General features: G+C 38.5%; 2 protein-coding genes across 9 annotated transcripts in view; both read left to right on the top strand.

Annotated features, from left to right (window-relative positions):
• The first annotated feature begins 1,278 nt into the window (after window positions 1–1,278).
• Window positions 1,279–9,103, top strand: POLG2 (DNA polymerase gamma 2, accessory subunit). The gene is made up of 9 exons (XM_040530885.1): window positions 1,279–1,783; window positions 2,257–2,383; window positions 2,536–2,641; window positions 3,022–3,195; window positions 3,672–3,812; window positions 3,921–4,001; window positions 4,580–4,680; window positions 5,600–5,737; window positions 8,771–9,103. Exons 1-9 carry the CDS (start codon window positions 1,303–1,305, stop codon window positions 8,790–8,792), a joined length of 1,371 nt encoding a protein of 456 aa, XP_040386819.1. The 5' UTR covers window positions 1,279–1,302; the 3' UTR covers window positions 8,793–9,103.
• The window catches only part of PECAM1 (platelet and endothelial cell adhesion molecule 1), a 43,624-nt gene continuing 31,139 nt past the window's right edge, over window positions 8,841–21,325 (top strand). For 2 of the 8 annotated variants that reach the window (XM_040530876.1, XM_040530879.1), the window contains exons 1-4: window positions 8,841–8,950; window positions 13,079–13,151; window positions 17,353–17,421; window positions 20,539–20,565. In XM_040530876.1, the coding sequence (XP_040386810.1) occupies window positions 17,382–17,421; window positions 20,539–20,565 (67 nt within the window). In that variant the 5' untranslated portion in view covers window positions 8,841–8,950; window positions 13,079–13,151; window positions 17,353–17,381. Of the gene's footprint in view, window positions 8,951–13,078; window positions 13,152–16,916; window positions 17,266–17,352; window positions 20,378–20,538; window positions 20,566–21,325 lie in introns of those variants that run through there. The other 6 variants (XM_040530881.1, XM_040530878.1, XM_040530874.1 and 3 more) reach the window with 5 other exon arrangements.

Genomic DNA, 21,325 nt, shown 5'->3' with positions numbered 1-21,325 from the left:
TCCCCTTCAGAAGGGGGATAGCACTGAATGTGTTAAAATGAAACAGTTATGTTTAGAAGTAACAGTGGTTGAAAAGTGGGAGAGATGCCACCTAGTAATATTTCTGATACTGTTTTTTTTTTAAAGATTGGTAGATTCCTGGTGGACTTGGAATCAGACATGGATGAAATATTTCCAAGTTCTGACTATCTTACTGGACTGAGCCACATCTAAAACCATTTCTGAGATTTTTCTATCCGATAAGGATATCGCTATCCTGTGAAAAACAGGCCTCTAGTTTTATATCTTCTGGTGTTAAAAAAGGGACATGGGGTAGGGGAAACCTGCCCGCAAGGAAGTGCCGTGCTGTAAGGAAATCTCTCCCCTTAATATTTGCACATAAAATGAAATACTGAATAAACTTGGAACTAGGGCTGCATTGTGGTGGGCTTGCATGAGAAATGAAGTTATATCTAGCAGGATTTTCTGCACTGGGTCAGGATAGCAGGCTTTAACAGGGCATTCCTTTCTCCCAGGATTGGCAGCTCAGCCAGCTGCCCCACTGGCCTCCTAACGCCTTGTCTTTTTCAATTCTCAGTCTCTTCCTTCTCTGCCATTTGGGACTTGGGTGTATGTTAAAGAGCGGATGTTGAGATAATCCCAGCTCCTGGAGATTTAACATGCATGAATTTTTTCATTGCAGCCAGCACAGAGCGGTATCTCCTCTTTAAGCTCCACCTTCTGGCACTGGTACAAAATCGTGATTAAGCATGTATGGAAATTTCCATTGCTCTGCTGTTGGGCTGGGCTGCTAGCTGCAAGCTTTTGCTATGCTAGCAACCAAAGTTTGCCCCCTCCACGCCGCTAGCTGAATATACTGCAGTAATATTAAATTTCACATCTGCAGCTTTAACTCTTGTTAGAAAGCTGGTATGTTGCCACTCAGACCACACACAACAAGATGTAGCTGTTCTCAAGCGATCCGCGTTTGGATTTTTCCCTAGAAATCTCCCTGGGCAGCTACAAAGCGCTTCGCGTGTCAAGGACAGATCCCTAGGGGTTTCTTCCCGCCCCATGGCGATCGGTGCCTGCCCTCGCTGAGGGGCGCCGAGACGCGTTCGCAGGGGGAAGGGCCCGGCCCGGAGCCGGGGTCCCGGCGGGCAGGGCTGCGGCTGAGGCCAAGGGCACAAAATGGCGGCGGCGGCGGCTGAAGGCAGTGAGCGGGAAGCAGGAGAGAAACACGGCACCCAGTGCGCATGCGCAGTGCTCGCCGCGCCCCCACACCCTCCCCCCGGGGCCGTGGGGGAGGCGAGGGGCGGGAAGATGGCGCTGGGGGGATGCCGGGCGGCCGGTTGTGGAAGCGCGCTTCGCTTGGGGCGGCCGGCGCTGAGGCGGCCCTACGTGGCGGCCGGCGGCGAGGAGGAGGAGGAGGAGAACGAGGAGGAGGAGCAGCGGCAGCTGCTGGAGCTGTGCCGGCGGCGGCGCTTCCTGCGGGGCGGCGCGGAGCCGCGGCCCTGGCGCTCCTACCTCAGCGGCTGCCACCCGGGCTTCGGGCCGCTGGGCGCGGCGCTGCGGGGCAACCTGGCGGCGCAGTGGTGGCACTCGGCGCTGGCCCGCAGGGAGCAGGTGTTCGCCGTGGATTCCCCGCTCCACGGCAGCCCCTCCGCGGGCGCCCCGCAGGCCCGCGATGCCCTGCGGCTGCTGAGCTCGGAGGCGCTGCGCCGGGTTGTCCAGGAGCCGGCCGGGCCCGCCCTGGAAGAAGCGCTGGGGAGCGCGGGGACGCTCCGGGAGACGCTGCTGCCCGGTACGGCCCGCGGCACAGCCCCACCAGCGCCGGGGTGAGGCGGCTCTCGGGGCTCCGTGCACCCTGCGGGCCAGCTGCCGGCCTTAACTCGTCCTCCCGTTGTGTCAGTGCGCTGGGAAGGTCCGGTCTGCAGGCTGCGAGAGCGCGGCCTTCTCAAGCACCTGAGCAGCGTAAACGTCCAAATGTGCACTTGACACTTTGCCCTGTAATTAGGGGATAGGCCCGCTAAAGTCACGGTTGCCAAAGTACCCGGAGGTACGGGCTGTGCATGAGCTGCTGAGCTGATGTCTGCAAAACATGAAAGCTAATTAGATTGCGCATAAACACTATCTGTAGCATTGTGATCTTCAATCACTGTCATTGCCTTCATTTCCTCTTGTGGATAAGCTAACACGCTATATTTGTTTTCAGTATAATTAAAAAATTGACGTTTTGCCTATGGCTACTAAAATTAATTATTTGTCTTTTGGCAGGTGTTTTGGCACAATATGTTAGCTGCTTAGAATTTGCGAACAAGAGGCTGCCTTGTGGCCTTGCTGAAGTTGGAGTATGTTTTCACTCTGTTCCAGAAAGTGAGCTACACAACAAAAACTTTAGAAGGTAGACTAATAAAGATCGACTAATCCCTTATAGTACCTAAATAAACTATGTACAAGTGTTTCAACTTCGGATTTTTTTTTTGAATACTGTCTCTTGCTTTTTCCATGTTGTTTTTGAAGGAGTTAACTTGCTGACCTTGCTATTGTTTAAAGAATAGGCGAAAGGACTACCTCTTTGCTTGCATGGTTTAGCTCTCCCAGAACTGCAGGACAGTGGCTCGATTACTGGTTGCGTCAGAGACTGCAATGGTGGAGAAAGGTAACAGCAGTGTACAGATGGCAAATCTTGGCCTGCCCCTTTATTTTTCAAAGAGGGGAAATAGACACCCTGTTAAGTTTTTGGCTGATGTTGCCAATTTTTGTCACTGAAATACATGCATTTCTTGCAAGAAACAAAAAACTACTTAAGTTTATGAAAAACCCATTAAGTAGTTTGTAACAGACTTGCAGAAAGGCAAGTGTTCTGTGTTTACAAATGACTTGATCTCAAAGAGCTGTGAAACAATTGAAGTGATTTGGGTTGTAATTTATTTTTAAAAATGTGCTGCAAATTATAGACTTTACATCTGGCTTTACAGATGTGGTTTGTTAGTACAGCATGCACAATAGTGGAACACCTCTTATATCTTCAATTTTCAGTTTGCAGTAGGCCCATCTAACTTCAGCAGCAGTGACTTTCAGGATGAAGAAGGAAGAAGAGGATTTAACTTACATTATAACTTTCCATGGGGAAAAGAAACAATAGAAACACTGAAGAACCTTGGTGATACTGAACTGTTAGAGATGTATCCAGGGGATAGATCAAAATTACTGGTAAGCCTTAACTTACTTTATTGAGAATCTTTTTATTATAAAGATGAGAGGAATAATTTATTTGAAGATGTGGTTGTTTAGCATATGACTATCTTATTCTTCTGTGGTAAAGTCTGTATAATTCTGCTGTCAGACCTTTGTTGGCAGATCTTATTTTCAAAAGGAGATGAAATAGTTTTTTCATGGAGTTATTTATTCAAAATTAGCAATGAGCTATATAATTTTCCCCAGTGTTACAAACCTATCTAGTTATGGTTACACTTCAAGATTGCTAGTAACTTTAAAATGTACCTCTGATTCTAACATATGTCTGAAAGTAAGAAGGGTGCTTGAGCTCAGTACCTCATTATACATTTAGAGTAAACAAAAGGCCAGTTGAGACAGACTTTGAAGTATCTCTTCATGGTTGTTTTTTGTTGTTGTTGTTGTTTTGTTTTTGTTTTTTTGTGCGTGTGTCGTTTTTCTCCCCTCATCAGGGCCGAGATGGAAGGAAGAATGTTATTCCTCATGTCCTGTCTGTGAGTGGAAATCTGGACCGAGGAGTATTAGCATATCTCTTTGATTCACTACAGCTGGCTGAGAATCCGTTAACAAAAAAGAAAAATTCACAAAGAAAGGTAACTCTAGGGGAAGTATACGCAACAATGGTCACTGGCTTTTAATATTCTCGAGTTCTGCTTAAATGTTCAAATAAACACAGTAATTTTTTTTTCTAAAATTATTAGGTACTTAAACTTCATCCTTGTCTAGCACCTATCAAAGTGGCCTTGGATGTAGGGAAAGGCCCAACAACAGAGCTGCGACAGGTATGTTGTAAGACGGTGTTTTAATTTTGAGCATTAATTTCCCATGTGACCTTCTGTTATGTCAGGCACTCTGTTAACGTTGGTGAAAATCATGCTGCTACTTCAGTTCACTGAGACTCACAGTTATACAGTTTTCATGGTGCTTCTACTGTGCAGTTTGAAGGAGTGAAGCATGGCTGAAGGAGTACAGACAGTGGGGAAGTAGATGTCTTCTCTTCTTTAACGCACTGCTTTTAGTATTGTTAATAAAGTTTGAATTTGTTCAATGAAATGTTAAAGGAAAACAAATAAAATCCCTCTGATTCTTAATCTTTCATAGTTATCATAACATGTGGGTCACATCTTCAGAATTTCAGGAGTTTCTGTTTAAGTCAATCATTAAGCCAGTCGCCGCAGAAGGGAAGAAACTTACACTGGCATATTTTTTTAAATATGAGATTTATTTCAGCAAGTAAATTAATACCAACTAGAAATGCTAATAATGCAAGTTCTGGAGTTTGAATAGTTTCTTTGTCTAGGATTTCAAACCCTCAAAATCTTTATTTATACTTTTGTTTTTAAATTTGGTTTAAACACAGGTTTGTCAAGGATTGTTCAACGAACTATCAGAAAATAGAATTTCTGTATGGCCAGGTTATCTTGAAACCACACAAGTATCCCTGGAACAGCTTTATACAAAGTAAGAAGAAACAGTATTTTGTAAGTTAAAACTATGAAGGTGAAAGGTGACTTCCTGTGGACTAGCAAAAATATGCCTGCTTTCAGTAAGAAGTCATTGAGTGCAGTAACCGTGTGAATGAAGGCATGCATCCGAAACTAAAAACTCACTCAGTAGATTTTATTACGAAGAGAAATGACAGTTTGTTTTAAGAATTGTATGAATTATTAGCCTTTCACACTTTTCTATTGTTGTTGCTCTGGAACTGTGAGATCCCTTTTATAGACACTTCTATGAAAATAAATTTCTTAAGATGAGTAAACTTGCAAAACCATGTCATGTCTTCCTGATTTTTGTGCTGTGTTCTGTTTTAAACCATTTTGACTGGCTCTGTGCTCCATTCTTAAGTACTGCTTCAGATAGCACACTGTGTCTAGTCTTGAACTTAAAAGTTCTTCACGTCTGGAATGATTACCATTGGTGTATGCGAAGTTATTTATGCAGATAAAAACCTATATTCCAGTTAAGGGCTTCATATATGATTTGTTGATCAAGAGTGAATTTTGAGCATATCACTGCTTGTATCTATGGATCTTGGATCTCTTCTTTCCCCAGAAAAAAAATATGTATGTTGATTGGTTCATGTGCAGTAGTCTACATTGTCTGGCTATTAAATAACAGAAGAAAGTTATACTCCGCTTCTACAGAAAATACTCTTGTAACAGAACACTAACATTTACTTAATGTACTAAAGTGACCTAATAATTTAAAGAAAAATAATTAGGAAAGCAAGGAATGCCTGTAAGAAAATGGGTGTCTTCACACAACTTGGTGCATTGTAGCAAAAAAATTTGCAGCTTGTTGTCATTTGTACATAACTTAATCTGTTCTTTTTTTTCATACGTCAAAAGTGGTAATAGGTGTGATCTTTTCTTTGCAGATATGATGAGATGAGTGTTCTCTTCATGGTCTTGATAACTGATGCTACTCTAGAGAATGGAGTGGTCCAGCTGAGAAGCAGAGACACCACCATGAAGGAAATGATGCACATATCTAGGTTAAAAGACTTCTTAACTAAGTACGTAACATCAGCTAAAAATGTGTAAACTTAAATTCGTCTAATAAAAGGAATTTCTTAAATTTCTGTGCCTGAAACTGACTTCTGGGATCAATGATACAGTCACTTCATCGGAAATAGTTCTCCTAAAACTTGGTGATGTATCTGTTTTCTGTCAAATCTAAACCATCTAGGTTGTCCAGGTTACCTTGCAAAGAGGAAAGAGGCAAACATGTCTCTTCAGCAGGGCTAACCATAACTTCTTTCTTGTCTTCAATTTTACTATACTCTGAGAATGGTGAACTGAGAAATTGTCATGTTTGCCACTAGGTAACAGCAGATCCAAAGGTCAAATATGGATCCTCTAGCACGTGCCTTGGAGTGCAACAAAGTTGGAATAACTTTTTGTAGTGCTTGACTAAAGTCTTTTGATTAACTTATACAATCCAGTTTCTATTCCAGGATAATTGTTGAATGCACAGGAGCTTGGATCATAGATAAAGCTTTGGATAATTTATTAAAGATGCCAGACTGTACATTGTGTCCAGCAGGATTTAACCTGACAGTGACTCCGTTGAGCTTTTTTATTTTATTATTATTTTTTAAAAAAGCAAGGAGCTGTTGTTTATTTAACAGGGTGGCTGTTTGGATCTTTATAATTCCAGTCATTTTAAGTCCCTAGAGGTTATTACTTGGGGATTTTTCTTGCTAGTAGACAACTAGCTATATGATCTGTCTATAAAATAATTAGGCCAGGCAATTAGTATCTACTCTCTCTACTACCTCTCAGCAGACATGGTACTTCTAAACATCTGAAGATTGAAAGATTCTTTAAAAATACTTAAATTAATCACAAAAGAGATCTTACCTTGTATTCCATCTCTGATGACGACCTTTGAATAGATTGTAGGACTTTCCCTCTTCTCTGTTAAAAGAGTAAAATAATGCAATGTTCTTTTTTTAGTAAAGGTAATAGAAGAGTTAATAAGCCATCCACAGCTTGGTGACTAATAAAATCTGCATGGTTGCAAAGTTAAGCTTTTGAACTTTTGTGTTACAGTATGATAGGCTTTTTTTTTTTGTCTTAGTTATTTTTATTTCTCCATAGTAAGTGAGCAATTTCAGTATGTAACTGCTACTATCCACCTCCCACAACCACCCCACCCCAATCCCCCCCAATATATCTATGCACACTGGATGTCCCACTACTATAAAATGAGGTTTTCACCTTTTTCATCTTCTCTTCTACTAACAGAAAAATTTGCACACTCCTGTTTTTGAATCGGCTCTGTATTAAAGATAAACAGCAATTAATTACAAGAGACTGATTTTTTTGTATTTTTTTAATGATGTAAATAAAGCAGCGACATTCAGGGTTGGATATAAATCTGTCATGCTTTTTGTAGCACCTATGGGCATTACCAGAGCTGTGTTCATTGTTATTGCAAGCTATGTGGGTAGAATGCTGATTGAAATGAACATGCTGCAGAGAGCACTGAGCTAATGGAGCAGCGTAGCTAGATACCTACTTGTCCTCTATGTGAGTGGAAGGTGGATTTGTTAGGAAGGAATGATTCCCTTTTGGGTATTTAGAAACAAGAAATGTTACAGTTTTGCTGTTAGATACAAACACACGCACCCCCAAGCATACTGACAGTCATGCATAGGGTAAATCTAGAAAATTACAGTGTAATAGCATTGTGATTTTAATGCAATGTCTTCATTACTGTGTATTTTTTACAGTGGAAGTAGTACATTCTAATGTAGACCAGTTGCTTCATTGACTGTTGTCTAGAATTACTTCATAATTTATTTGAACTGATTTTGAGTCTTTTCAAAGTTAAGAAACATGGAATAAAGAAACATTGTGTACTGAACAACGTTGAACAGAATGCAGGAGCTTCCTAAGTTTTATTTTTCTACAACTTATGTATAGCCCATTTTTGGCTTTTAGTAAATGAGTAAGTAAATCTGAGGTGCAGTGTCCATCTAATTCTCTTTTCTTCTGTAATGGCGATTCCTATCATTTCCATAAGTTGCCAAATGCAATTCATTTTATTTCTTTTTACGGTAGGTTTTTGTATGGAACTTTAAGCAGTTGTGGTTTTGGCTGCATGGCAGACAGATGGTGCCAAATATGGATACTGAGGGACTTCAAATATTGCATCTGTAATGGTATGGTCAGTAGGAGTACTATTAGTTTACTTCCTGACTGGTAGTAGTTGTCCCCTTCTGCTGTTTCTGTGGTGCCTAAAGGAATTGGCCCATGTTGGCTGCAGATAGTATAACAACATTCTTCCACCAAACTCCTTCAGGTAAATTTCATGGCTATATGGGGAGTAACACAAACTTACTAATCTCTGTGTATGTGACATAATTTTCTGACTCTTCTACTTTATCCGTTGAAGTAAGGCCAGTTGAGGACACAGCAGATGTAAATTTTCCTGCACAACAAATACACACATGTATCAATTTATCTTAGAGGTAAATAAAGAGCTCCATAAAAATGTTATTTTCATGATCAAAATTACTCCTTAATCAAAGGCATTTTTAATAGAATTTTCTTTCTTTGCTAAGAACAAAAAGGCCCAATTCCTTCCAACAGTTCTGTCTTAATTTAGGTATTACTTTACTTCCCCATACCATGCCTGCCATCTAAACCACAGGTCAGAAGTCTTTCCTTGTAAATGTCTCGCTGCTGACGCTGGTTAAAAGGAGAGTTGACAATATCCTAAAATACCAAGAGTGTAATTCTACTTGTAACATGTTTGCACACTTGAAGGTATTGAGAACATAAATTAGCATATATGGAAAATGAAATAGATATTCAAATAACTTACCTGCTTTACATGAAGGAATGATGAAAAATTGAATTGCCAGAGCAAATCCTATCACAATCGCTAGTAAGATTAGCCCAAGAAAAATGATCTGGGGTTGAGAATCGCAACTCTCCTCTGCCAAAAACAAAATAAAACAACAACAAAAAAAGGTGTTTATGTGAAGAAATGTTGTTTCATATCTGTAAAAGAAATCACGACTTTGCATTTCTTTCAGCTTCTGGATTAACTGTTGTTAATAGAACTGCTCAGGAAAACGTGAATTGCACACCACCACAGCAGAAGGAAAGGATTTTGCTGCTGCCAATGGACTGTCCCTTTCATAAGAACCAGAGAGAAAAACGAAGCTAGAATCTCCCCAAGGTGGAGAAAGATGGACCAGTAGTCTCTTGTAAAAGTGAGTCTTTTACAATCATCCTTCGTGGTCACTTCAACTACTGCTACTATCTAGGCTGAATGTAATTCTTTTTGCATGAATTTAAAAATACCTCATTATTATTATTGTAATCATTATATTTTGAGCATTACATTGCAGGAATAAAGTCTCTGGCTAAAATACTTGTATTCTTCCTATGTTCTGAACTTTGTTTCTGTCCCTGTCTATTGACAGTAGTAAACTATTTGACACCTGCATACCTGCTAATGTAAAGTTGAAACTGTTGCTGTATTTTGTAATATTGCGAAAGCTACTTTCAGCTCTGCATTTATAGGTTCCTAAGTCACTAGAGGTATTGATAAGTACAAAAATAACAGCTGCTTCCTTCTTCTGCATCTTCACTGGTTGAGATATGCTCCGTTTGCCTTTGAAGAATGTGTATGTGATAGGAAGAGACCCTTTCTTTGAGAGACAAGACAGGGTTGCATTTTGGCCTTTCTTTGCTTGAGAGGTGGGTGAGCTCAGCGCTGGTTTGGAAAGTGGCTCTGGAAATAAACAAACAAACAACAACAACAAAAACACATAACAGAATAGACTGCATCGCTGATTGCAGGACAAACTCCAAAGCAAGACTCTGAATTAATCAGCAATGATGGCAAATAAGATGGGCATAAAGGATCGAGGGCTCAGTGAGACATATCAGAACAGTGCCGCTGACTCCCGAGGGAACAGTAGCAGTTTTCAGTAAAGTTCAGCTCAACCAAGGCAGGCACACGCAGCAGTACAAAACATCACCTTCAGCAAACAAATTTCTGAGTCCCACTGCTGCAGATACATTGGATCAGCCAATGCATGGCTATGCGAATTATACAATCATAGAATGTTTTAGTTTGGAAGGGACCCTTGAAGATAATCTAGTCCAACCCCCTTGCCATGGGCAGGGACATCTTTCACTAGATCAGGTTTCTCAAAGTCCCATTCAACCTGACTGAACATTTCTAATGATGGGGCATCCACAGCTTCTCTGGGCAACCTCTTCCAACGTCTCATTACTCTCATTGTGAAAAATTTTTTCCTTGTATCCAATAAAATTAAATGTGTCAAGAAGTAATACAGCAAGACATACCTTTAAGCGTGAAATTGAGACTTCTACTGTATCTTCTGCCATAGATTTTATTCTCAGCTTTGCACTTGTATTCACCCACATCACTGGCAGAGTTGATAGTCAAGTTGAACAAAGCTGGCATCAAGTCTGTCCTATTTAAAGTGGATACTTTCTGACTGTGTTTAAACAGTGTGTATTTGATAGGTGGAGAACCAGAAGCTGAGTGACAGGAGAGGCTCACATTCTGGTTCATCACTACTTCCAAAGTGCCATGAACAGGTGTGAGAATGGGGTTGGAAAGTACCTCTGGAAAGAAGAAACTTCTGAGTGAGTTGATTGCACCTATCATTCAAGAATCTCCCTTTTTTTTTTTTTTTTCCCAGAATATGTTGAGGACTAGGCTATACTTATTTCTGTTGAAATAGATGTTCATGTTTTTTTACTACTTCCAGTAGCAGCCAATGCAACTTTGTATTTTTCAGTGTCAGTATATAGCTTCAAACACTTGATGAAAAATGCATGCCTTCATATAAAACACAGCATAAACACACAAAACCAACAGATGCATCTAGATGAACCAACAAGAAAACCTTTTGAGCTACAGCAGCAATGGAAATAATGGAAGCATAAAAAAGAAATAGTATGGGGTGTTACTCGTAGGAGAAAGTAACTTTTCCTTTCTGTATGATAAGGCAGCCAAACTACTTGAGTGGTAGAATGTGAACCTAAAAGTGAAAACAGTATTTTACTTGTGGCAGAATTAATCTCACATAAGTAGACTGAATTTATCTTTCCTGACTTTTGAATAGTAGCAGCCAGAGCTTTGATTGTCTATCAAATCAGTTTGGTTTCTAAGATCATGCAAGTACACCTCTAAGAAAAACTTGCCTTGTCTTTTCACAGAAATTGTTAATAAAAATGTCATGACTAAGAAAAATTCTGACTCCTATAAAGGGAGAAAATACATTTTAACATCTTAAAGCAATTTTGAATGTACATACAAGTATGGCAGCAAAGAAAGCTTTGTATTGAAACTTGCAAACAGTCTCAGTGCACAGATGGGCAAAAGATTTAATTTTACGTGGAGGCTTTTGAAATTTTTCAATCTTTCCACCATTTTTTTTTTGTGAACAGTTCATTTTAACACATATCCCACAACTGAAAAAAGAACCTACCTCTGCCCTCTGCAGTTGCGGTCTGAATCTGCTGAGAGACTTGAACTAGAAGAAGAGAAGAAGGCTTTCAGCTGGAAACAATTAGAAATATGCATAATATGTAAGAAATATGTCCTTGGCTTACAGCAGGAAAACAGCAGAATTGTGAGAAAAAACATTTTCTTGCAAAAATGAAGCTGGTACTCTTCAAGACAGCTGATGGAGTTATACTAATGAAATCTTAGAGGAGTGGCTATAGCAGTTGGGGAAGTCCTAAATAGGGAAACAGTGCTGATCTTAACTGATGATGTTTGCTTAACCACTTTTGTTATATTCCATTTATATTTAGTCCATAACAGTCATTTTAGAGTGGCAGGCACAAGGAAAAGCTTTGGAGTGAGGAACAGCAGTTTGGAATACAACTAAAAGTTATGTAGATTTGTTCCAAGATGTAGCTAACTTAATCAACTTTTTCATGTGTGAGAGCTGTGTAATAGAACTATGCTACTAGATAGTATACAAGAATATATACAATTTTTCTAGTATTGTTCTTACAAAGTCATGAGATCACTGATTCATATCTCACAGCCACACATTTACTAGAGAGAATGCAAGAGATCCTTTGGGAGCATATGGCTGAGACCAAGGGAGAATGTGGTTTCCTTTTATTATCAGCAATATAATTTTTAAAAAATGACACACACACACACACACAAAAGTACATAAACCGTGGAAGTTTTAAGATGCTAAGTATTCCTGGATAGTTAGCCTATTAGGGAAATATTTTGGCCAAGTTTCAAATATTCAGCTGTGAAATCACATAGTAAAAGGTACAGATCTCATCACAAACTTGAGTTCAACACCACTGTAAAACAAGTTGATGACTAATTTGATCATCTAATCAGTAATATTACTGATATTAATTCTTTACAGTTTCAAGAAGTAGATGTTCTTAATTTGTCATTCTCTGTCTCTGTGCAAAGTAAATGTAATATTCAGCTAATGTTCTATGGCATAAAGCAGTATTTTGTTTTGGTCAGTTCTATTAGTGTAGGTGAAAAAGCCATTGCTTTTACATCTTCATGACTATGTTCTTTTATTTTTATTTCCCTGGTGTCTTTTTTGGTCTAAGGCCCATGGTCAAAACTGAGAATTTAGACATTATACAATGTTAGTTGCAAATTCAAGGGCAGACCATAATCTTTAAATTCTCCAGATCAGACACTATATTCAGCAAAACAATGTCTCAGCCACTATGCTGCTCTATGCGCTCCTAATTGGTCTGCTACTCTGTAGTCACCCTGAGTAGAATATACATAAAATAAAATATATGTATGTGAAATAAAATTCCAGCTTCTGGAACTGACAAGAATTTTGAGTGCCATGAATGTGCTTTGCCCAATAAAATAGAGGAAAGGCCAGGCTCCCAGGGTACAAATGATGTGTACCTAAAAGTTCTGGAGCCTGAATATACATACAATGGCAATGTTGTCTGTGTGTTTGTATATAGATGATGCTTTTTGAAGAAATTCAGGCCTTGCTGTATATATAAAATAATAATAAAAAATGTAACTACATGTACAGTGAATGTCTTAAAAGCATTGTTGTTATACTTGTCTTTTTTCTTAAATATTCTGCAGTCTCTGAAAGTAACAAGACCAGGTGCTACATAATGTTTCCTGCGTAACACAAAATCCCTCCCAAAGTCTAGTCTGCTTTAACAGTGAATTTTATTTTTTTCACATGGTTTAGTGTACAACTTCCTTTTTTTCCTTTGTTGTTTGTTTTACTTAATTTCTTATGAGGCAACCTTTACCCTCGTCTTGCAAGTGTTTCTTACGTGGAAATGCTGACAATTAACCGCCAGACTACTTTTTTTTTTTTTTACAGCTGGCAGGAAGCATGTGTAAAAATACCAATGTTGAGAGATGAACTGGGAGCATTTGCGCATTTTCCTGTAGGGGTAAGCTGTTCTGTATCAGAAAACCGCAGAATAGTCCCAAAAATGCTCGCAGCCAGGTGGTGGTGAAGGAGGAAAGTGGGAAGCAGCCCGGCCTCGCACCCTCCTGTCAGGAGGAGCAGCCGTTGGAAGGTGGGAGGACGCTGGAAGTTGGGGTGCGAGGGCCGCGGCCTGCTCCTTCCTTCACGGGGGCGGTTTCTGCAACCCTGCTGCTTCCCCCTGGAGGTGCATCTATGCCCTCCCTGTTCCCTCTCCCTCCCTCACCCTGCTTTGAAATTTGGATTTAGGGACTGAAATATATATTGTTTTCTTTGATGTATGCCAATTTAGTGACTGAAACATGTTTGTTTTCTTTGATATACGCCAATCAGTTCAACTACACATGTAGGATGATGGGGAAGAACTTCCTTTCATTTAACTGTCCAATACTTGTGCCTACCCGTTTCGTCTCTTCAAATACATATTTCCTTTTTAACTCTTATAATTACATTGCAGAACATTAATACAGTCGCTTCTTAAGTAAAAAGATTTCTGAAATATTGTGGTAGGATATGGTAGCTGAGCATATGGACTGCTGAAGTTTGTATGAAAGCTAGACTGCGATTGCTAGGACATCACTAGGGGAAGTAATAACCTATTTGTTAGAAAAGGAGGCTTCAGATGAAGTTTTAAATGTAAATTATTAAGTTAGGTTGATATAAAGGGGCTTCCAGAAATTTTTTTGTGACCACTTAGTCCTATTGGGCAAGGAAGGGAGGGCTGTTTTAGAATTTTTGTTGAAGTATAACTCAATGGACTGTGTTCACTCTCAAGTATTATTCTTGGAATAATCCTTTTAGTTTCTGATATTTTGAGTGATGAGCATTCAGCTGATCCGAAAGGTTGATAGTGTCTTTATGACTGCTTTTTAAAAAGCTCTAAGGTAGTATTTTCTAGAACATGTGCTGGAAGTGTTCCAAAATTTAGAGAATGAGCTTCATTAAATCCTGTAGTAGTGTTTTGAGTCAAAAAGCTAGTGTCTCATTTTGCCCTTCAGCAGGGTGAAGAGAACAGTATCTAGGCTGGCGGTTGGCCGTATTGTCAATGTAAAATAGGGGAAAAATGGAAAAAGACATTACCTGTCTGACATTTTGAGTACTGACTCTGTTAGTTCATTAGTCTCTTGAAGAGTGTCCTGGGTAGTAATAAATCAGCTTACTTCCATGTTTTTGTTTGTTTGTTTGTTTTGGGGGTGGCATGGGGTGTGCCGAGTTGGCTTTTGACTTCAGGCTGACATTAGGTGGTTTTCTTAAGGATGTATATTTAGAATTTTATAGCATCAGTAAGATACAGTGTGAGATTGGTGTTCCCTTTGTATTAGATCTACAAATTTCCTGTCTGGAAATAATAAGCTGTATATATTTAACAAAAAATTATGTACAGAAGTAATCCAGCCAAAACATGTAAGGTAAAAAGTCTGAAAGGGAGATGTGCATCATGTGGTGCTGCAACAATATTCTGCCTCAGGCATGCAGGTGAACGAGAATAAAAGCCAAACTGAGCTTTCACTCACAAGGTCAATTCTTTGACTTGAGAATGAAAATAGTATGAGATAACATTATGTAGTAAGACCGTGCAGTCTTCACACTGTATCTGTCTTATTGTAGGTTTCCAGGGAAATTTGCGTGTTTCAGTAGAATTATAAAAGTTATTTCCAGTCTCAGTTTCTCACCCTGAGAGATCCTCCATTCTGGAAGAGCATCTGCTGTAGTAGGCGTCTGCAGAAGGCTTTGCTTGAAATCACCATATACTGGTGGTTATGTCTGGTGCTGAATTACATTAAGCACTTCTGTTTTGTCTGCAAAGAGGTTTTACTGAGCTAGCTAGATCATCACGGAATACCATATTTTTACACTCCTACTCAAAATGGCTGTAGTAGCAAGCCTGCTGTTTATTTTAACTACTTGGTATATGATTGTGAGATTCTTTTTTCTAGAAGGCAAATAAGAATAGAAGAGGAAGGGGTCTTTTCTATATGCGTATTTAAAATATCTTTAAAATTCCTGCAGTGATCCTTGGATTCTGAATGAGAATTTTAGTGTAACAAAAGATTTCCAATTGAACTAAAAATGTATTTGAAGTGCAAATTGCAAGGAACATGTCAACAGGTGAGAGAATCTTTTGGGTAGCCAATTGAATTAAATTAACAACTCCCAAATCTCCAATTTTTTAATTGGAAAATATTTTTAAATGGCATGTCTTCCTTCTGCCTCCTGTTTCCCTCTCCCCCCCCATCTCCCCTCCAAAAGGAAAAATAAGGATTTTTTCTTTTTTGTAAGAAAGGCTATTCCACACTTCCTTTTGAGTTTCATCGTTTTTGCTTAAAGTAATTAATACTCATTTCTGTTTACAGATTTGATGAGATATCAAAGACTGGCATTACTGATACATTTATCTTATAATTTTATTCATAAAACTGATTATTCTGCAATAATGCTTGGAGAATCAACAAGCAATATAAAAAAATGGGAATGTAGAGCGAAGGAAAATATTTCCAGAATTAATTCTCTCTCCAGCCATAAGGTTTTGACTTTTTTTTTCTGGCATGGTCCATTCTCTGAGATGAGTATTCTTGCAGAACTCAAGGCTGTTTTTCTGCTGCATCCCAAAATTTCAGTTTGGAGGAGCTGTTGGATATCAGTAATTATAGGAAAAACTCCAGAATGAAATGCTGGTTTAATTGCAAAAGATGAATGAGGGGGGAAAAATGTATTTCGATGTGGTCCTGGCTCATCGTCCAGTAGATGGCACCGTTGTGAAATGCAATGGTCTGAGAAGCACAAGCTTTCAGCAGCACAGATTTTCTGTAAATTGCAGAACATCTGGAGCTCTGGAAAAAAGTCAATTTTTTTAACATTCTTTGTAAATATTCAAATCCATGAATAAAATTATTTTTTTATTTTTCTCTAGGGAAGTATAAAGAGACTTTTTAAATAAAGACAAATGATGCAAATTTCTCACATTCAAGACAAGACAATACACCCTAGAAATATATGTAGAACAAACTCAGTTCGTTCCCAGTTCCCCAGGGAGCTGTCTAGATGTGTGAAAACAACTACATTTGTTATAATTCTATTAACTACATGTCTATTGAAAGAGGAATTATTAATTAAGCAGAATAGTTCACAGTTGTAAGGAACCAAAATGATTATACATGTCAGGGGCTGGGTGATTAGATATCAGAGCTGCTTTTTCTATTATTGATTTGGTTACTAGAAAGCTTGCACTGACATCGGTAAAGATGGACTCAGATCTCTGAATTTTATAAATTCTTTGTAAAATTTATAAAATCCCAAACATTTGAGATTAACTGCTTTTAAAATAGAATCAGTGAGCTTATACAAGAAATTATGTGGAACCTGCATTGTCTTGGACAAACACTGATGACCCAGAATGTTGTGCTCTTAAGAGAAATGTTTTGTCAGTAAATCAGTGAGATATAACTTCAAGGCAACACATCTTTTCTGAAGAAAGTAAAACTCCCATCAGGAATGGGTATTTGAGAACAGGATACAAAGCTTAGCAGAGTCACTGGAATCAGCGTGTGCTCTGTGGGGAATTAAGATGTCAGTCCTACTGATTGGCACTGCAGCATGCTCTTTACTGTCATGCCAACCAGCTGGGGAGTTAATGAAAACAAACAGCTGAAACGTGCTATGAACGCCTCGCTTCCTTTCCTGTCATAAGGGGCTGGCTGAAAACAGTGTATTTGGGGAGTGGGGGTTGGTACAGAATTTGAAAATCTTATTCAGCATTTTATCCTTAGTTATGGAAATAGGTTTTGACTTTGATAGGCTCTGTTCAGATGACAGAACTGATGCTTTTTAGGAAATGTCATATTTAAGCAAGTAGCAGGAGACCCAACCACCAGAATCAGGCATGAATTCCCAGATGAGCACAGCTTTAAGGGTCTGATTCATTGGGCATGAGATTAAATGTGAAGATTTATTTAGTCCTCAAAGGACGTGGTGTCAGATTATTATTTTTTTTGTCTGCTTCAGAAAGTGTGTTGCATTTTTTATGTCAATCCTTCTTTTCTCAGAAATATAATAAGGGACTAAAGAGAGTTCTTTAAATGGTGTGTATATTAGAATAATTTTGTCTATTTAATTTTTTTTTTTGTTTATTTATAATATTTAATTTTGTCTCATATTACTTGTTTCAGAAAAACATATCTTCAGAGACTACAATGAGATGACTGTTAGGAAAATATGCAGCTATACTACTAGCACAGGTACGTTTAAGTTTATATTCTTTAAGTCAATATGATTTCCAGTTTAACAATGGAAGATAGTCTCAAGACATGCTTTCCTCTTTGAAATGCTTTTCTCCCATGTTTCATAACATTTTGGCCTAAATTCCTGCAGCTGAGTTTACCTCTTGGATTTTGGCCAATACCAGCTAGATTTTCCTCCTCAGGACAATGCTGAGGGCTTATCAAGAATATGACAGTCTAATCAGACTAAGAGATCTTATGGAACATCCTTGGCTTGTGAGTGACATCTCGCAACAGCCTTTGGTTTTAGCACCATTAAACTGTACTACTGACCTAGTTCATCCTAAAAGCTGACCTTTCAGCCTAGTCTGAAACTAGCCTGGTTCTGAACTCTATCTTATTGGATCACTCTGAAGAATATTGGCCCACACCCACTTTGTCTTTCCCTCTCTGTAGAGGAGAGCCTTTGTCCCCTTGTGGGAAAGATTGGTGTGGTTTTGCTGAACTTTGTATGTCGTGCTGAATTCTTTTATGGGGGAAGAGGTAAATCTCCTTCCTTCCTTCCTATTTTTTGTTATCAATAGCAGAAGTTTATCAAACCTTTGTTGTCCATCTGCTGTGTGTCCTACTTCTCCTTTCCTTTACCTGGCTCTGGAGACCATTTTTGGCAACTAGCCAAACCACCGGTCTTTTGTTGGTGGTGTATTTCAAACAGACTGGATTAAGCAGAAGAAATACTATTGCTAGTTAACCAGCTTACTTCTTATTCATTAAATGCTATGACTATTGTACCATTCTGCGCTCTCCCTTCAAAATAACTCTCTCCCTGCAAAATAGTTAAATAGATGTAGGTTGGTATTGCTGATACATTGTTAAACTGATGAGTGTTTCCCTCCTGTTTCCCTTCACACAATACCACAGTTCTGTGTGTAATACAAGCGTTAAAGTACACTTTTGAAACTATTGTTTGGGGCAAAACATACAGCTTTCATTGTCCCCAAGAGGAAAAAAAAAAAAAAAGGAAAAGGGGGTTCATATAAGCAGTGAAGCTTATGAGAACTGTATGTCTCATTTATAGATTTCTGTGAATGTATTTAATATTGCTTTAAGTAGTGTTTTAATAAGCCTGTAATATGACTCTGGAAATAACGGAAAGCATTGACTCTGTTTGCAAATGAAACAAACTAGGAATTAAGAGTTGAGCACTACATTTTCACAAATAACTAAATCACTACTTAGGGAGTTAAGATCTGGGACGTAAAGTGAAGTACATTTTTGAAGTACATGATTTCAGCTCACTTTATCAAGCCTATAACCTGAGTCAGTGTTAGGGCTCAAGTGGAATGACTTCAGTTTGACTTAAAAGTTGATTGATAAACAAATAAATGTGCTGCACATTCCTTTGAAGTTATGAAGTAAATATTATCTGAGAATATCATATCGGTGCTTAAATTTGCCACTTCTGCAGTGTCAGATTATTTAAGACTTAAAAAACATGCATAGTACCAAAGTAAGAAAAGTAGAAGAGCAGAGATAGGGACAGGGCAATATCTCTGTAATCTTCTGGCTTTCCTTGTTCTGCCCATCTCTCTCACCCCCTTCCCATCTGAATTTGAAGAAACTGAGGTTTTGGATAATTATTACATTTTAGTTTTCTTCACAAATAGTCATTTACAGCACAAATTCAACTACTGATTTCCTTGTCTTTAGGCCTTTTACTTTCTTTAGATTTTCATCTATAATCAGAAAAATACAACCAACCAAATAAAAAAGGCCACAAACCTCTTCGTTTGTTAAAGGAAGTTAAGTAATTCAAGTGTTCTGAATTTTACATCAGTTCCTTGTATCTCAGGCAGACATTTACAACACTTGAAATGCTGAAGTAGAATATTTTGCATCTTTTCCTCTTCTTTGGTTCACATTCAATTTATGCTTTCGGTATTTTGGATGCAAAATTAATCATCCCTTGTTCTGGCAAGGATGTCATACTGTCAGGCTACTTTTATCATTGCACAAAATTAAATGACACAGGAAAGGTCAGCAGATCTCTCAGGGACGCCTGAATTCAAACAGTTTGAAGCTACTGGCAGATTTAACTCTAGCTCAGGAGCATTCTCTATTTCAGATTGTGCAAGTGCTCCTTCAGCTCTCTGTAGGGAAATGAAACTCCAACCCATTGTGGGTTTAAAGTTTTGTAGTTGTGTAAGTTTTGCACTGTCCTAACTACTCAAAATAAAAACTTGTGCCCTTCTATGTTTTTGATATATGATGGTGGTATAAGAGGTCCACCTGCCAATATTCTAGTGTAACCCAACAGTTACTATGGTTTCTGAAGTAATTTGAATTTATTGTGAACTTTAGGGTAAAGCTGTTGTTTGCCACAGCAAAGTTGAGAGACCTAGATATGGAGGTAAAGGGGTAAAGTGAATAATTATGTACATGTATTCTCTGAAAGAGTTTTCCATATCAGGATGAAGAGAAATATTTGCTCAAGGATCTGCAGAGGTCAAATAATGAATGTAATTTGTGTTCATAAACGGTTAATTGTGACTTAAAAATACCCGTATTGACAGGAACTGCAGGATAAATGTCACTGGAACTTCTTGTTTTTTTAATACACCTTAAGAAATTAAACAAAGCAAATGCATTTGGTGGCGCCCTCAGGAAAAGTCCAGTCACTTCCTGAACAGTAATCTGCCTGGGAGCAGCAGATAGATTCTCATTGTTTGCCATTTCCAGTTTCCAGTAATGGGAACGATTACTTGATCTGGACAGTTTCAGCTGAAGATTTGCAAAAACGTACAAAGTTTAATGGCAAAAATTTACTAGTTTCCATAAAACAAATTTAAAAAAAACTGTTTTGGGGACCTGATAGCAAATTATCTCTGATGATGAATATTGTTTTATTTTGGAATTAAGTGTCTGTTCTTCAGGAACGAGATGTATCTTGCTCTTCTGGTGATTTTCTTGCAGTGTAAGTTTGATAACTAAATATCTGGATGGGTACATGTGCTTCTGTGTTTTTGTTTGTTTGGTTTGGTTTGTTAGTTTTTTTTTGGTAACTTTTTGGTGTTACCTATTGCTGTCTCTCAATTTGTAAACTTTGAAAATAACATTGCTTTTCACTTTTTTCAGGTTCAGGAGTTTACACTCAGGAAAGAGGTGGGTAATGATAGCTTTTTTGGTTTTTTTTCCACATACGTATTTAAAAGAAGTAATTTAACTGCTTTCTCTTTAGTTAGTGTGCATCCATAACAGAGTTTATCTGGGTTGCGGTGCTATATCTCTACAAAATTTTGCCATAAAGAAAAGGATATTACTTGATGGTGTTTCTTAGTAAAGTGTTTAAAAGAGATATGTGCTGCTTAGATTTTTAATAAATGTTTTGGTGATTTTTTTTCCTAGACCAATTTGCTTGCTCCCATACAGGAGAAGAGATGGGAGGGGAAATTCTATGACTAGTATTTTTTTATTAGTCTTAAAAACAAAGTTATGTTCCCGCTCTTTTTCTTGCAAAATATTCCATGAGCATGTCTGAGCAGAGTACAGAACTTGTGTCCTGAAATAAATGCTTTTACTTTTTGTGTTGTCATCTTGCTGGCTCCCAGCACGTACGCTCTGCATCCTTGCTTTTCTCCATCACTATCGAGAAATGCTTGCTCCCATTTGTCACGTAGTCTGTTCATGTGCAAAAAGTACCGTATTGGTTTTATGGCCAAAACTCTCCCTAGCAATTTGTAAATATCTGGTAACTGGACATAGCAAGGAATTTCTTTAGATGCAGGAAATTTTTACTGTTCAAGTACCTAATTTCTAATAAAAATCCTGGGGAGAAGTATGCGTATCCAAAGCTGTAATTTCTATGGGAAGGGAAAATGAGTGCACTCAAAGTTTTCTCTGTACTTGTTCATTGAGCTGTGTG

Source organism: Cygnus olor, chromosome 18 (genome assembly GCF_009769625.2).
Source record: "Cygnus olor isolate bCygOlo1 chromosome 18, bCygOlo1.pri.v2, whole genome shotgun sequence".
NCBI classification, from domain to species: domain Eukaryota; kingdom Metazoa; phylum Chordata; class Aves; order Anseriformes; family Anatidae; genus Cygnus; species Cygnus olor.
This window is presented reverse-complemented; position numbering and strand designations above follow the sequence as displayed.

What these genes read in the sequence shown, in the direction of transcription:
- POLG2 (XM_040530885.1), top strand. Translation starts at nt 1,303, where the DNA reads ATGGCGCTGGGGGGATGCCGGGCGGCCGGTTGTGGAAGCGCGCTTCGC. An exon ending in CCGGGAGACGCTGCTGCCCG is followed by an intron (nt 1,784 to 2,256) that starts GTACGGCCCGCG and finishes GTCTTTTGGCAG; the next exon opens with GTGTTTTGGCACAATATGTT. An exon ending in CACAACAAAAACTTTAGAAG is followed by an intron (nt 2,384 to 2,535) that starts GTAGACTAATAA and finishes TATTGTTTAAAG; the next exon opens with AATAGGCGAAAGGACTACCT.